Source organism: Kogia breviceps, chromosome 7 (assembly GCF_026419965.1).
Source record: "Kogia breviceps isolate mKogBre1 chromosome 7, mKogBre1 haplotype 1, whole genome shotgun sequence".
In the NCBI taxonomy this organism is placed as follows: Eukaryota; Metazoa; Chordata; class Mammalia; order Artiodactyla; family Physeteridae; genus Kogia; species Kogia breviceps.
Window position 1 is genome coordinate 22,744,023 of NC_081316.1, and position 12,121 is coordinate 22,756,143.

General features: G+C 59.2%; 2 protein-coding genes across 7 annotated transcripts; one reads left to right on the forward strand and one right to left on the reverse strand.

Annotated features, from left to right (window-relative positions):
* Positions 1–228: 228 nt before the first annotated feature.
* RIC8A (RIC8 guanine nucleotide exchange factor A) lies at positions 229–5,711 on the reverse strand. 4 transcript variants are annotated; one of them, XM_059068693.2, is made up of 10 exons: positions 5,485–5,711; positions 5,145–5,192; positions 4,468–5,058; positions 3,893–3,984; positions 3,287–3,437; positions 2,336–2,431; positions 2,106–2,250; positions 1,875–2,019; positions 1,398–1,517; positions 229–1,089 (listed from the first exon to the last, which is right to left on the reverse strand). In XM_059068693.2, exons 1-10 carry the CDS (start codon positions 5,566–5,568, stop codon positions 969–971), a joined length of 1,593 nt encoding a protein of 530 aa, XP_058924676.1. In that variant the 5' UTR covers positions 5,569–5,711; the 3' UTR covers positions 229–968. The 4 variants fall into 4 exon arrangements, with proteins under 4 accessions (XP_058924676.1, XP_066894103.1, XP_066894102.1 ...); XM_067038002.1 differs by having other exon boundaries at positions 1,398–1,545; positions 5,485–5,695; XM_067038001.1 differs by having other exon boundaries at positions 1,398–1,586; positions 5,485–5,689.
* Positions 5,701–11,477, forward strand: BET1L (Bet1 golgi vesicular membrane trafficking protein like). Of its 3 annotated transcripts, none has more exons than XM_059069098.2 (4): positions 5,701–7,301; positions 8,541–8,632; positions 8,874–8,930; positions 9,059–11,477. In XM_059069098.2, the coding sequence occupies exons 1-4, from the start codon at positions 7,283–7,285 to the stop codon at positions 9,224–9,226; spliced, it is 336 nt and encodes a 111-aa protein (XP_058925081.1). In that variant the 5' UTR covers positions 5,701–7,282; the 3' UTR covers positions 9,227–11,477. The 3 variants fall into 3 exon arrangements, with proteins under 3 accessions (XP_058925081.1, XP_058925080.1, XP_066894110.1); XM_059069097.2 differs by having other exon boundaries at positions 5,711–6,337; XM_067038009.1 differs by having other exon boundaries at positions 7,252–7,788.
* The last annotated feature ends 644 nt before the right edge of the window (positions 11,478–12,121 follow it).

A 12,121-nucleotide genomic window follows, 5' to 3' on the forward strand; every position in this document is an offset into this window, starting at 1 on the left:
ATCTTGCTGCTTTTAAAGTACTGGCCTCTTCTGGGGTCACCCCAAGGCCCGGCTCCTGTCCCCAGTGCTCCCTCCTTCCTGGCATCTTGTCTTCCCCATTGGGCCCCTGGGGTGGAGCGGATTTCACTGACAAGGCTCCTCAGGAGACCTGGTGGCCTCCCTCTTCAAGAACAAGACACATGCATGGTCATCTGGGAAAAGTGCCGAATTGTAAAAAAAAAAACATAATTCTATTTCTACTTAACATGCCTTTACTTGATATCTTGCACAAATATTCACACACAAACATTCTTCCCTGGAACTCTTTATTCCAGAATAATGTTTTCGTGAAGCTCTGTGGTGCACGATAGAAATCTAGACTTATGGTTTCAGGAGAGACGTTTTCCTTCATGTATTTATGGTTGAAACCAGTGGGAAGGATCGAGACTCAACTGTCGCAACCAGAGAACCTGGGCACTGAGCCAGGACGGAGAATGCAAGAGGCTACCAGCCCTGCACCCAGTGGGGACAAAAACAGCAGATCATACCTTGGAAGTGTGTTTCTGGCATTAGCATATAAAGTTCCAGCAGGTTCTTTCCCCTGTGAAATGTGGTGCTTGCCCAACACCAGCTCTGGGCCCGCATGCCAGCTGTGGATGTGCTGTGTCTGCCTGCGCCCACACTTAGCCCCCGCCCTCCCAAACCCATGTACATTTTTGCCTTCAGTTAAGCCCTGCCCTCAGGCACACATAAAAGAAACCACTTCATTTGCGGAAACCAAGGCTGAGTTCCCGGAGTTCATAGGACAAGACCCTCGCAGCCCTAAAGAGAAGAAAATGGACCAAAGACAAATCACGAGTAGAACTCTGGGAGTGAAGAGCAAAGGGTCTCCAAGTTGGAGGGAGGGATGTGGCTTCTCCAGGTCCTGGCCCCAAGGCCTTCTCTGGAAGCAGCACCAGTCCTGAAGGGCGGCAGAAGAGCAGCCATTCTCAGTCAGGGTCCGACTCAGGGTCCGAGGAGAGCTGTCCCTCCATGGTCTCACACATGGCATCCTGCAGGGATGTTAGCTGACCCCGGGGACTCATCCCCATGGGCTGGATGACCCTGTGCCTGTGGGGAAAAGGCATGGCTCAGCCCTGGCCGCGACCTTCCGTTCCACCAAGCTGCTCCTGTTTACTGGGGAAGCCTGGGTGGGCACTGTTTCAGTCAGGAGGAAATAAACCCTAACCCTAAACCCTAACTGCTGCCTCAGCTCTGAAACATCAGGCAGTGTTTTAATTTCTCTGGGCCTCAGTGTTCGTCATCTGTAACAACGGACACAGTGCCGACCTCAGCCGTAACCCTGGGCTAGAGGAAAGCAGCCCACCAGAACCCGGGCCGCTCCCCCCCCCACCCCGCCCCCCGGCCGGGCTGCGGACCTGGCGAGCCTGTCGAGCATGTTCACCAGCCTCACGGCCTCGTGCTCCTTCTGTTCCTCCGTCATGCCCTCCGCGGGGTCGCGCGGCCGCTCCTCGGCCCTTCCGGTCACCGGGTTTATGCTGTTCACGGGAGGGAGCACGGGGAGGGCTGTGGGGGGGCGGCTGCGGTTCCTTCTCTTCCTGCTTGGGCTTGTAAGGGCAAGAACCCTCTTCCCAGGTGCGGGGAGGGCGAGGCAACTGCAGAAGAGCGCCCCCTGCCATCTGCCCCGCCTGGGTGCCCGCACTGCTCGGCCCCCTCAGCCTGTGTTCTCAGCAACGCCCTGACGTCAGGATCTGCGTCGCTTGGGGCCGGCAGCCTCACTCTGTAAGGTCTTACCTGCTGGTCACCCTGTCCTGCCCACCCTACGGGCCCACACGGGTGTGGGAACAGGAACGGGGGCCAAGGGAGGGCAGCCTGAGGATGTGGGGGGCACGCACCTGGCCTTGGCTTCCTTGTACTCGTCTGTGTCCGTGTCCTCGTCCTCCGAGTACTGGCCCTCAGGCCGGCCCCCCGCCATGAGGCCCCTAGCAGCCAGGAGGCCGGCAGCGTTCCCGTAGCCTGTGTACTTGATGAATCGGGGCACTGAAGGGCAGGGCAGAGGTCAGGGTGCAAACGTGGCTGGGAAGGGGCTGGAGAGGGGCAGGCAAGGGGCCGGCCCCCCGACTCACCGCTCTCGGAGCACAGGACAAACAGGAACTCGGCTGCCACTCTCTTCACATCGGTGTCCAGGTGCGTCATGAGGCGAACTAGCTTGTTGCGCAACAGCTCCCCCACCTCGGGCCGGGTCCTCACATCCCGCAGCGGGGGCAGCACCTGGGGATGTAGTTGTCCCTGAGCCCGGGCCTGGAACGACCAGGGTCTCTGACCAGGGCCTGACCACGGCCCCTCTGCCCCGTACCTGGGCCTTCAGGAACTTCCTGGCGGGGCGGTGCATGCGGGCACACTCCGTCAGCACGCTCAGCACGGGGGCCACACTCTCCTTCAGCCTGTGCGTCTGCAGAGGAGCCTCCGTCACTGGACTGCGCCCATCTGACTCGAGGCCAGGGGAGCTAGGCACATGCACCAGGCGGTCCTGGCAGGAGGCGTTCGGGACGAGGCCCCACCACAGGGGCCCCAACTGAGGGGCTAAGAGAGGGCAGTGGGTGTCTGTGTGAGCTTCGAAAAGGACAGGCGTGGACCCTAACTCGGGGCCATTCGCATGCCCTGCAACTTGAAGCAGATCACTCACCTGCTTTGAGTCTAACTTCCCTCCCTTTACAACAGAACGGTGGGGACGTTTGAATCTGTTAGCGTACCGCCAGCACACAAACCAGCTCCCAGTGTATGCAGGCAACACGGATTCCCCGGGGCCCTACTGAATCTTAGTCTGTCACACTCCTTAGCTTGCATGATACGTCTGCAAACGCCAGAGGGGCTGGTCAGAGCACTGGCTGGTCAATGCCCTGTGGTGCAGCTGCAGGAATCAGAGCCTCTGGCTTGAAGGTCCCGTGGGCCCCCTCAGGGCTGCCAAGGCACAGCTGATGCTCGTCACCAAGGGCTGCTTTGCTCAGTGACATTTTGAGTCTAGGATCGCAAGCAGGGACTCTGGGTGGGCGGGCTTCTCAGGACAACTCGAAGACCCACAGAGAGATCTAAAAAATGAGCTCTTTGCTAGACTCCGAGAACTTGTTTCCGTATACTTCTCAAGGTGGGGGTGCGGCCTCCTGCGTGGCCAGACCATGGAGGACCTGGAGCATCACCTGAATCACATGGGGGACCCGAGCTCCGCTTCCCAGCGCGGACTACAGAAAAGCAGCGACCCCAGCTGCTCAGGAAGCCTGGGCCAGAGCCCCAGCAGGTCCCTACCCACCTGGTTCAGACGCTTCTCCAGGAAGCTGAGGAGAACACGAATCACATCCATGTTCACTCCCAGGAACTCCAAAGAGCCTTCGTGGGGTTCCAGGGTGAGAAGAACGTCCAGACATTTGAGGGGCAAGTTCCCCAGGAGGTTCACTGTGTGGCTGGGGACAGATGAAAGGGGCACTTGGTAAACCCAATCCGCTAGCACAGGTACAATCCTTGCCACCACCTGCTGGGGCCCTGATGTGAACCGGCGCCAGGTACCGGAGCTGAGGGGAGCACTCCCTACAAACGCCCAAGCTACCACACGTCTGGGTCGAAGCTGCGCGCGGTCAAAACTCAGAACCTGCCTACGCATAGGTCAGCGAGAACGGCAGTGTATAAGTGCGCTGCCTTAGATACCCTACTGTCCGTGACACTACCCAACCCCAAGTCCACCGGCACGTTCCTGTCCCTGGACTCACAGCTCTCGTCCTAGCTGTGTACCCTAAGTACTGGAGCTCCCCGGAAACACACCGACGCCCGTCTCCCCCAGATGAAAGAAGACTCCCTCGAGCTAGGAACCGCCAGGTAGACCTGCGAGCAGAACGCCCCCCGCGACAGGCACCACCCTCACCCGTGGAACTCCTCTGTGCGGTCTCCGGCAGCAGCGACCATCACACAGTGCCGCAGAAGGGTGCCCAGGCGCCGGTAAAGGGCAGTGTCTTCCTGACCAAGAAGAAAGGGATTCCTGTGAGGGAGGGCCCCACTCGCCACCACTGCTGCCAGCTGAGATTCTACCATCTGGCCCGCTGCAGGACCACGTGCACTAATTCCACACCTCCTCTACTGTACACCTGGGTGCTTGTCCTCCCGCACGCGACCTTAAGAGCATGCTCCTGATTAGGAACTGCTTGGAGCTGCTCTGCGCTCTAGGCCCGTGCTCATAGAGGCATGGTGATGAATCTCTCACGGCCTCCCCCCACCAGACAGCCCTCCTGCCAAGCTGCAAGAGCCAGTTATGCTCTCCAACTCCCTGAGAAAACTTCCTCGAGAGCCCTGTCCCAGATAGGCATCTCCCTGCCTTCTTTTGATAGGCCAATGGTTCCTCCTGGTCTGACATGGAGAAATTTGAAGATACCTGACAAAGCAACATGTCCAAGAAACGTCGAAGTTGTTATACCCCATCCACAGGCTAAGATCAGCCCTCACCTCATCCACTTCCCTCTTGACGGAGTCGAAGGTGATGTTGAAGAGCACTTTGAGGATCTCCATGGCTCGCTCAGTCTCCTGGGGAGGCAGGAGCTCAGGGGGCCTCTCTTCAGGGGTCATTCCCAGAGTCAGCTCCAGCGCTTCGGTCAGCAGGTGCACTCCCTGCAGCTCCTGAAACAGCTGCTGGCGCACGTCGGTGCGAAGTGCCGTTAGCAAGAAGAGGAGACGCAAGTCAAAGAACTGGACGTCGTGGGGGAAGCTGCTCTGGCGGTACAGTCCCACTCGCTCTGCGAGCCTCACCACTAGCCCCGCCTCTGCCGCCAGCACCTGTGCCACGGGGCTGCTTAACACAAGGTTGCACAGGCACTTAAGGGACTCAAGCACAACATCCATGTCCAGGGGTTCGGGGACCGAGCCCTGGGAGGCGGAGATGCTAGCATAGCAGGCAAGTGCCTGCAGGCTCCGGCGGCTGGTGAATGAGTCCAAGCAGCTGCGGTCCCTAGACAAGATGCGGATGCTCTGCAGCCAGATGATGCGGCGGGAAGGTGGCAGGCCCTGCTCCAGGACCGAGACCAGCAGCTCCGCCAGTCTCTGTGGGCAGGGAGAAGAGCGGTTCCACCAGGTTCCTCTACCTGGGCCACCCGTCCCTGCCCCTCTACCCTTCGATGAGCACCCACCTTCCTGTCCTCCTGTTGGGCATCATCAAACGTGAAGCTCTGGCAGTTCTGCAAAGAGACCCAGAGGCTCAGAAGGCGCAGGCCCACCGCGGCAGAACCCGGGCTCCGTGAATAGGGACCTGAGGCCGCAGGCACCGCTCGGAACAGATGGCGCCCCAGCCCCACACACCAGCCCCCCAGCAACTCCTCAAGAGACTCGGCGCTCCTCCCCGCCGCGCTCCCTTCCACCCTCAGCCCCTCGCCACGCTCACCACTCACGCCCCCGCCGCCGGCCACGCGTGCGGACCCCACCCGGCCCCACCTCCTCCCGGCACGTCCCGCGTCCACAACTCCTGCTTACCTCCCGGTTGTATGCGCGCAGAGCCTCCATAACTACGTCCTCCTCCCCCGTCTCCACGGCATCCGCAACCGCCCGGGGCTCCATGGCGGCCCCGGTACCCGGCGCCGGAAAAGAGGGAGGAACCTCGCTTCACGGTTCCGGGCCCGCGTCTGCCCGCCCCGCCCAGGCTCTGCGCATCGGGGTGGCCGCGACCGGGCTTGCGCGGCACCGCGGGGCGGGGCCTGGGAGGCGCGCGGGGGAGGCCGGGACAAGGTGTGCGCGGCGTAGTCTGGGCTGCGCGGGCCTTAAAGTGGCGAGCCCTGGAACAGCGCCCCCTAGGACCCGAAGGCTTCGCCGCCAAGTGAGCTTGGGCTTCAAGATCCGACTCGGTGATCGTCCGACCTCTGGGCCCGAATCGCCCGTGAACCGAGCGGTGAGCCTCAATTCTTGGGCCGGAATTCCCTGTAGGAGGAATTCCCTGTAGGAGGAATTCCCTCAGCTTCCCACCCCTCCATCACACGAACACCAACACCCCTCTTGATGCACAGAACGAAAGGACTTTGCAACCCCGGGACCACTTGGTTTCTAAACAGGCGTTTGAGTGCCTACTGCATGTGAGGAGCCGGGATGCGGGTGAACAGGACCCAAAGGTCCCTGCCTTCGTGCAGCTTATGTGCCAGAGGTGAAGACCAAGAAAAACGGGCAAACGAGACGACTTTAGGCATAGTGCTGTGATCGAATAAGGAAAGGGGCTTGATGGACTGCAGGGAGACCTGAAGAAGTGCCATTTTTGCTGAGACCGGTTGCTAAGAAGTGAACCAGGAAAGGATCTGAAAGAAGGTCATGGAAGGCAGAAAGAGTGGCCAGTGCAAAGGTGGGAATTGGCCGTGGTGGGAGATAGAAACGTCATTGTTGTGCCTGAGAGAAAGGGGAGAGTGGGGAGTGAGGTCAGGATGAAGGCAAAGCCTGGTCATGTGCGGTGACTTCCTTGCTGTTTAAGCAGGCACACCTGCTGGTCTAGCCTGGACTCAGTTTACTACTTGAAGAGCAGAGATGACAAAAGTTCCCATTTCAGCGGATTGTCAGGAGGACTAAATGACACACAGCAAATGCTCCATTACGTTGGGTGGTAACTTATAGTCCATCCACTGGGCAAGAAGGCTTTGTTGAGCATCTGCTTTGAGTCAGGCCCCTGTCAGTGGCCGGTGCAAAGTCAAGAAGCACTGGCGCCCACCGTCCCCACTCCCCTTACGCTCCCACTCCTCTTCCTGATTTCTTGTTTTCTTCGGAGTGCTTCACCCCTGCGACTTCTGCACTGCTCGCTCGTTCCAGTCACTTTCCAGGCACTGATCTCCACTTCGTCCCGCCGGCAGTAACTGGAGCCGGCCTTCGCACCGAGTCTGCTTCTTAGCCGCACCGCAGCCGGGCGGGCCGGGTCGGGCCTCCGGACCCGCGGGGTCCCGGCGAGGAGCCTCTCTAGCCTGGGAAAGGGCCCGTGAGCTCTTCACAGTTAGGACCTGAAGCCGCCTTAGGCGGAAATGGCTGCGGGAGTGTTTGTTGGCACCCTAATTGCCACTAACGACACTAACCACCCAGGGGTCCCAAGAGCAATGGGCTCCCCCAGCCCCAAGCCAAGCTGTGGAGGAAACAGCAGGTCCTTTCCTTCCCACTGCCGCACCCCCGCGGCCTGGACCTCGGCCGGAAGTCTGAGGGACTGAGGCGGAAGGGGCGGGACCGGAAGCCACTTCCCGCGAGTGTGCCACGTCAGAGGAGGCTGTGGCCGAGCCGGTGACGGATTCCCGGGTTGGAGCTGGACGGGATGGCGGACTGGGCTCGGGGTGAGCGCGGGAGAGCCGAGGCGGATGGCGGCGGAGCCCGCCGGAACCGACGCCGCTGCGGGCAGGAGCCGCCTTTGCCTGCCCCCGCCCCGCTGGGTGGCCTCGTCCAGGAGACCCTGGGGGCGGGCGGAGACGGGGCAGGGCGGCCGGGCTGCAGCCAGCAGCGCGGTGGAGTCCCTGGGGCCCTGTGGGCGCTCCTGCCCAGCTGCGCCGTGAAGCTGCGGGGTCCGGAGGCCCGCAGTCCCCACCCCTGCGAGATGGTTCTGTCCGGGGCCTCGGCCGGGCCGCCTGGTCGACGGGTCCGGGAGGCTAGCCCCCTCGGAGTGGGGACTGCGCGTGAAGAGAGGGCTCAAGCAGGCCGCGTACGGACTCGGGCTCGGGATGCCCTACATGCCCCCTGGGAGCCCCTTGGGAGTCTGCCAAGTGGAATGCTGATGCTTGTTTCATTGGGCTGTTGTGACCTTTAAGGAATTAATGGATACAAGGGGTTGGTAGGACGCTAACGCCTCTAATTTTGGGGTCTGTATACATTCGTGGTTCTTAGGGCTGTGCTCCTTATTAGATAAATCTCATTGAGTCATGTGGGCCAAGGCAAATATGTACTCTGAACTTTGGGGGAGGCAGTTGTCACCCACCTGATAGGATGGTAATGTTAAATCACCCACCTGATAAGATGGTAATTTTAAATCACCGGGCCCAGCCCCTGGTGTGGGCCAGGTCTCAGCAAACACCATGCTCTGGGTGTCATACAAGGCCCTGTGTGGGGTGCAGAAGTGAGCAGACCTAGGCCCTGCTCTTGGGATCAGTCTCTATCTTTGTTACTAAGGCTTTCCTAAGGCTCTACCAGAGTTCACTGGTTTTTTCTGAGAACAGGTTCTGTGTACGTCGCTGGTGACATCCATGGAGGGATGGTATGGGTTCTGTCACAGAATGTCAGAAAGTGCTGGTTGGACTGAGCCCTTTGGAGGTGCCCATGCATCCCAGCCTGGATGAGTGCACAGGACATGTGCTCACGCACACTTGTTTATACAGCCTGTCTTGTGTGTGGAGTCCACGTGTTGGATTCTGGGTTAGGGCGGGACCTGCTCAACAGACTCAGGAAGGCCCAGTACCTCCGGACACCCGACTGGGCCAGATAGGATTGGAGTGAGAGCCCTGAGGCCACAAAGGGCTGAGGTGCAGGCGTCCAGGGGATGCTTGTGGTGGATGCATGCCCTCAACTTCTGTCTTTTCTCGCAGCTCAGAGCCCCGGCGCTGTGGAGGAGATTCTAGACCGGGAGAACAAGCGGATGGCTGACACCTTGGCCTCCAAGGTCACCAGGCTCAAATCGGTCAGTGGTGGTTCTCTCTTTTTGCCTCCACCTAGCATCCTGGAGGGGGTATCAGAGGGAGGGTGAAGACCTGGAAGGGTTTCAGGTAGTTCCATCGTCCTTGTCCCGTCTATGGCACACTCACCTGTGTGAGGCCCAGGTGGCATTTGGATCTCCTGATCTCTTCTGGTCTTGTTGGGGGTCAGGTGCTGTCCATTGTGTTTGTCCTGGCCTGACCCTGCCTCTTCTGTGTTCTGACCAGCTGGCCCTGGACATTGATAGGGACGTGGAAGACCAGAACCAGTACTTGGACGGCATGGTAAGGGTCTGTGGTTTGCGAGTGTCACGGTCACCTCTGCTCCCCACCACCTGCTGTGCAGGCCCCCACCCGTGTGTGTGTTGTGGAGTCGCCGCCCCTGTGTGACGATGATGGGATTCCTTTCTCAGGACACGGATTTCACGAGTGTGACGGGCCTCCTCACGGGGAGTGTGAAGCGCTTTTCCACGATGGCGCGGTCTGGGCGAGACAACCGAAAGCTTCTGTGTGGTATGGCCGTGGGCCTGATCGTGGTCTTCTTCATCCTCTCCTACCTCCTTTCGAGGGCAAGGACGTGAGCCAGTGGGAGCTGTGGCTTCTGCGGGTGCCTCGGGCCAGCACGGTCCACCTCTGCCTGGCGTCCTGGGCCAGAGGACTTAACGACAAAATACTCCTTTGAAACGATGATTGTGCATTAGGAATCTTGTTCCTGTGTGGCTGGGAGCCTCTGACCCAGTGAGCTTGTGTTAGCTGGTCCCACGTGTGCAAGGGACCCATCTTCATGGGGTGGCCAAGGCCCACTTTCTCTGCCACCTTGGGTGCTAGAAGCCCCAGCAGAGCCAGGTCCAAGCCGAGCATCTGGGAGTCCTGGACACGGCCACCTGTGCACAGCAGCTCCTCCCCGGCCCTCGGGTTTCTGAACATCTCAAGGCTCTTCTATGCTCTTCTTGTCTGCATAAGGCCACGTCTGGTGTGTGAGATGCTTGGAGCTGACACAGGAGGGGATGTGGCGGTGAACCTCAGGCCATCGCTGTCACCTGCAGCCGAGTGTTCTCAACCTGGAGGTGGCCGTTGCTCCTGTCCGGAGCTGCTGGGCATCTGTGGGTCAGTGAGAGTCAAGGGTCCTGCCGAGAGGCCTCTTCCTGCCTTCCAGTCCCACCGCTGAAGCCAGACCCTCAGGGAAGGAAGGGCAGGGGTTGTGGATGGAGTTGGGAACTGCAGCCTTCACTGAAAGCATGGGGCTCACATTCTGGTGATCTCCCAGCCATGTATCCAGGTGCAGCAAGTGATATTTTCTCACGACTCAAGATCTATCCAGCACCAGAGATCTATTTCCAGGAGACCAGATCTCTAGAAACAAGTTCATCTGGGGCATTTCAGAGTCAGGCAGGGTGTGAGGAGGGACTTTTGTGGGTATAGACAGGAGGCTTCCAAGTAAGGACTTTTCATAGGACTTATAGTGTGTCAGTTTCTGAGGGTCAGCTGGCAGTTTGCACCAAGCCCGGCCCTTCCACTGCAGTGTCTGCCCACCTGTCCCTGGGCCCTCGGCGCCTCCTTGGTCAGTCCCCTGCTCACTTGAACCACAGGCCCAGCCAGACCAGTGGCTTCTTACCCCACTGAGATCCCAGTATCCTTGTCTTCACAAAAAACACTGTAAGAAGCGAATCACCGGCTCTGTGTCCTTCCCTGCCCTTGTTCCGACCTTCTGGGTTCCTAGTCAGCCCCCCTTACTCCCTGAGGACTGCCGGCTCACTGCCCGCCACCCCGCATGCTCGTGCCACGTGTGGTGGCATGCGTCAGCCACAGCGTGGGGCTTGTCAGCTCCTGCCACCCTGCGTTGCTGGGCTCTGGCCCGGGCACCTTGCCTCTGGTACCGCTTCTCCCCTCGGTCTCCGCCCAGCAGGCTGGCTTCTCCTCGCACGCTTGCCTCGGTGCCCTCTCCCTGCCGCTGCACCTGAGACCTGAGTGCGCTGTCTCCCTCCAGCGTGTGTTCGTGTCTCCCCTGCTGACACTGCCTTGCTTGTCTCCGTGTCTCTGGGCCTTGGCTGTTTCCCTGTTCTCCTGGATGTTCCCTCACACGCCTCTGTGGTCTTGCCTTGACCTCCAGCGTCCCGTGTACTACGGCTGCTCATCTCACATTGAACCTTGTCACGGGGACTTGTCTTCTGGTCACCAAGCTCAACAACTGCTGCCTGTGCAGTGTCTCCATCTGGTCGCCACAGGCCCTGCAGATACACCCAGACCTGAGCTCCGTGGCCACCACCTTTGCTGGGCCCGCTAACCTTGTTTCCTGAGAACGTGGCTCGGCCAGGGCAGCCATCCCCCCTCAGATGCTTTCCTGTGGTGTGTCCCGTCGTCTTGCCGAGGCAGACCGGGAGTTTAGAGTTTGCATTCAGGGTGGCACACCGGTTGCTGTGTTCTCTCCTCAGGAGTCCGTCTGTGCCTCCCCACTTCTCCACCTCCACGGCTCTTGGCAGCCCTTCCAGCTCTCTGGGGGTCCGGGTTTTAGTTTCTTTCTGGTTTACTTTCTTGCTTCTTACTCTCATTGTGTTAGATGAATTCCTGAAGGGAGCATGGCAACCCAGATGCCGCTGTGTCAGCAGGGCTTCCTGAGGGGCCTTCACCCTGCTCAGCCCTGTACACTAAGCACCTAATCCTGTGGGTAAGTGGGCTTTGCCGACATTGATCCCGGAGACCGTAAAACAGGACTTGGGGCCTCCCTCTGTGCCAGGTGAGGATGGACTGCCAGGCTCTATTCCATAATTCAAGGACAAGACATTGAGCAATAAAACTTTGGAATAAACAGCTTCATGATGAAGTAAACACATAGCCTTTGGTGTTTTCGTTTCCTTGGGGGCTTCAGATAGTTTTGTGTGGAGCTGACTCTGGTCCGTAGACTGGCCGTGGGCACCAGTGGTCTCGGCTCTGCTGCTTTCCTCCTCCTGGGTCCTTTCTCCTCTCTCATCCCCTCCGGCGGCAGACGTGAGCTTTTGCCACCTCCTGCTGCTGGACCTTCCTTTGTGCCAGTTTCTGTGACTCAGATGGGGAAGGTGATAGCATTACCTCTTCAGGATTAAAGGAATACATGGCGAGGTATTTAGAACAAGTAGCCGGACATGGTCACAGCTGAGGGAGGGTCAGCAGCTGCACTGTGCTTTGTACAGCTGCAGCCGGCAGTCCCACAGGGGTGACAGCGCTGCCTGCCCAGGGCTAGGGCGAAGGTTAGACTTCATTCCTCAAGGCTGGCCTTGGACTCCAGGGCACCCTCTGGAAATGCCCCTCTTCATCCCAGCTCAGACACCCCCTTCCCTGCCCAGATCTTATGTTTCCCATATTATCTTTGATGTTCAACAGATCCTTTTCAAGTGTAGTTACTTAAAGTTGCAGTAATAGTTTATGTCTCATGGTTACTGCTGGAATTTGAGACAGGCACCGCAGAGACAGTTGTCTCTGCTCTAGGATCTTAAGGCCTC

What these genes read in the sequence shown, in the direction of transcription:
- BET1L (XM_059069097.2), top strand. Translation starts at nt 6,307, where the DNA reads ATGGAAGGCAGAAAGAGTGGCCAGTGCAAAG. An exon ending in AAAGAGTGGCCAGTGCAAAG is followed by an intron (nt 6,338 to 8,540) that starts GTGGGAATTGGC and finishes CTTTTCTCGCAG; the next exon opens with CTCAGAGCCCCGGCGCTGTG. An exon ending in ACCAGTACTTGGACGGCATG is followed by an intron (nt 8,931 to 9,058) that starts GTAAGGGTCTGT and finishes TTCCTTTCTCAG; the next exon opens with GACACGGATTTCACGAGTGT.
- RIC8A (XM_067038001.1), bottom strand. Translation starts at nt 5,568, where the DNA reads ATGGAGCCCCGGGCGGTTGCGGATGCCGTGGAGACGGGGGAGGAGGAC. An exon ending in TGCGCGCATACAACCGGGAG is followed by an intron (nt 5,193 to 5,484) that starts GTAAGCAGGAGT and finishes GTCTCTTTGCAG; the next exon opens with AACTGCCAGAGCTTCACGTT. An exon ending in GGAAGTTCCTGAAGGCCCAG is followed by an intron (nt 2,251 to 2,335) that starts GTACGGGGCAGA and finishes CTACATCCCCAG; the next exon opens with GTGCTGCCCCCGCTGCGGGA.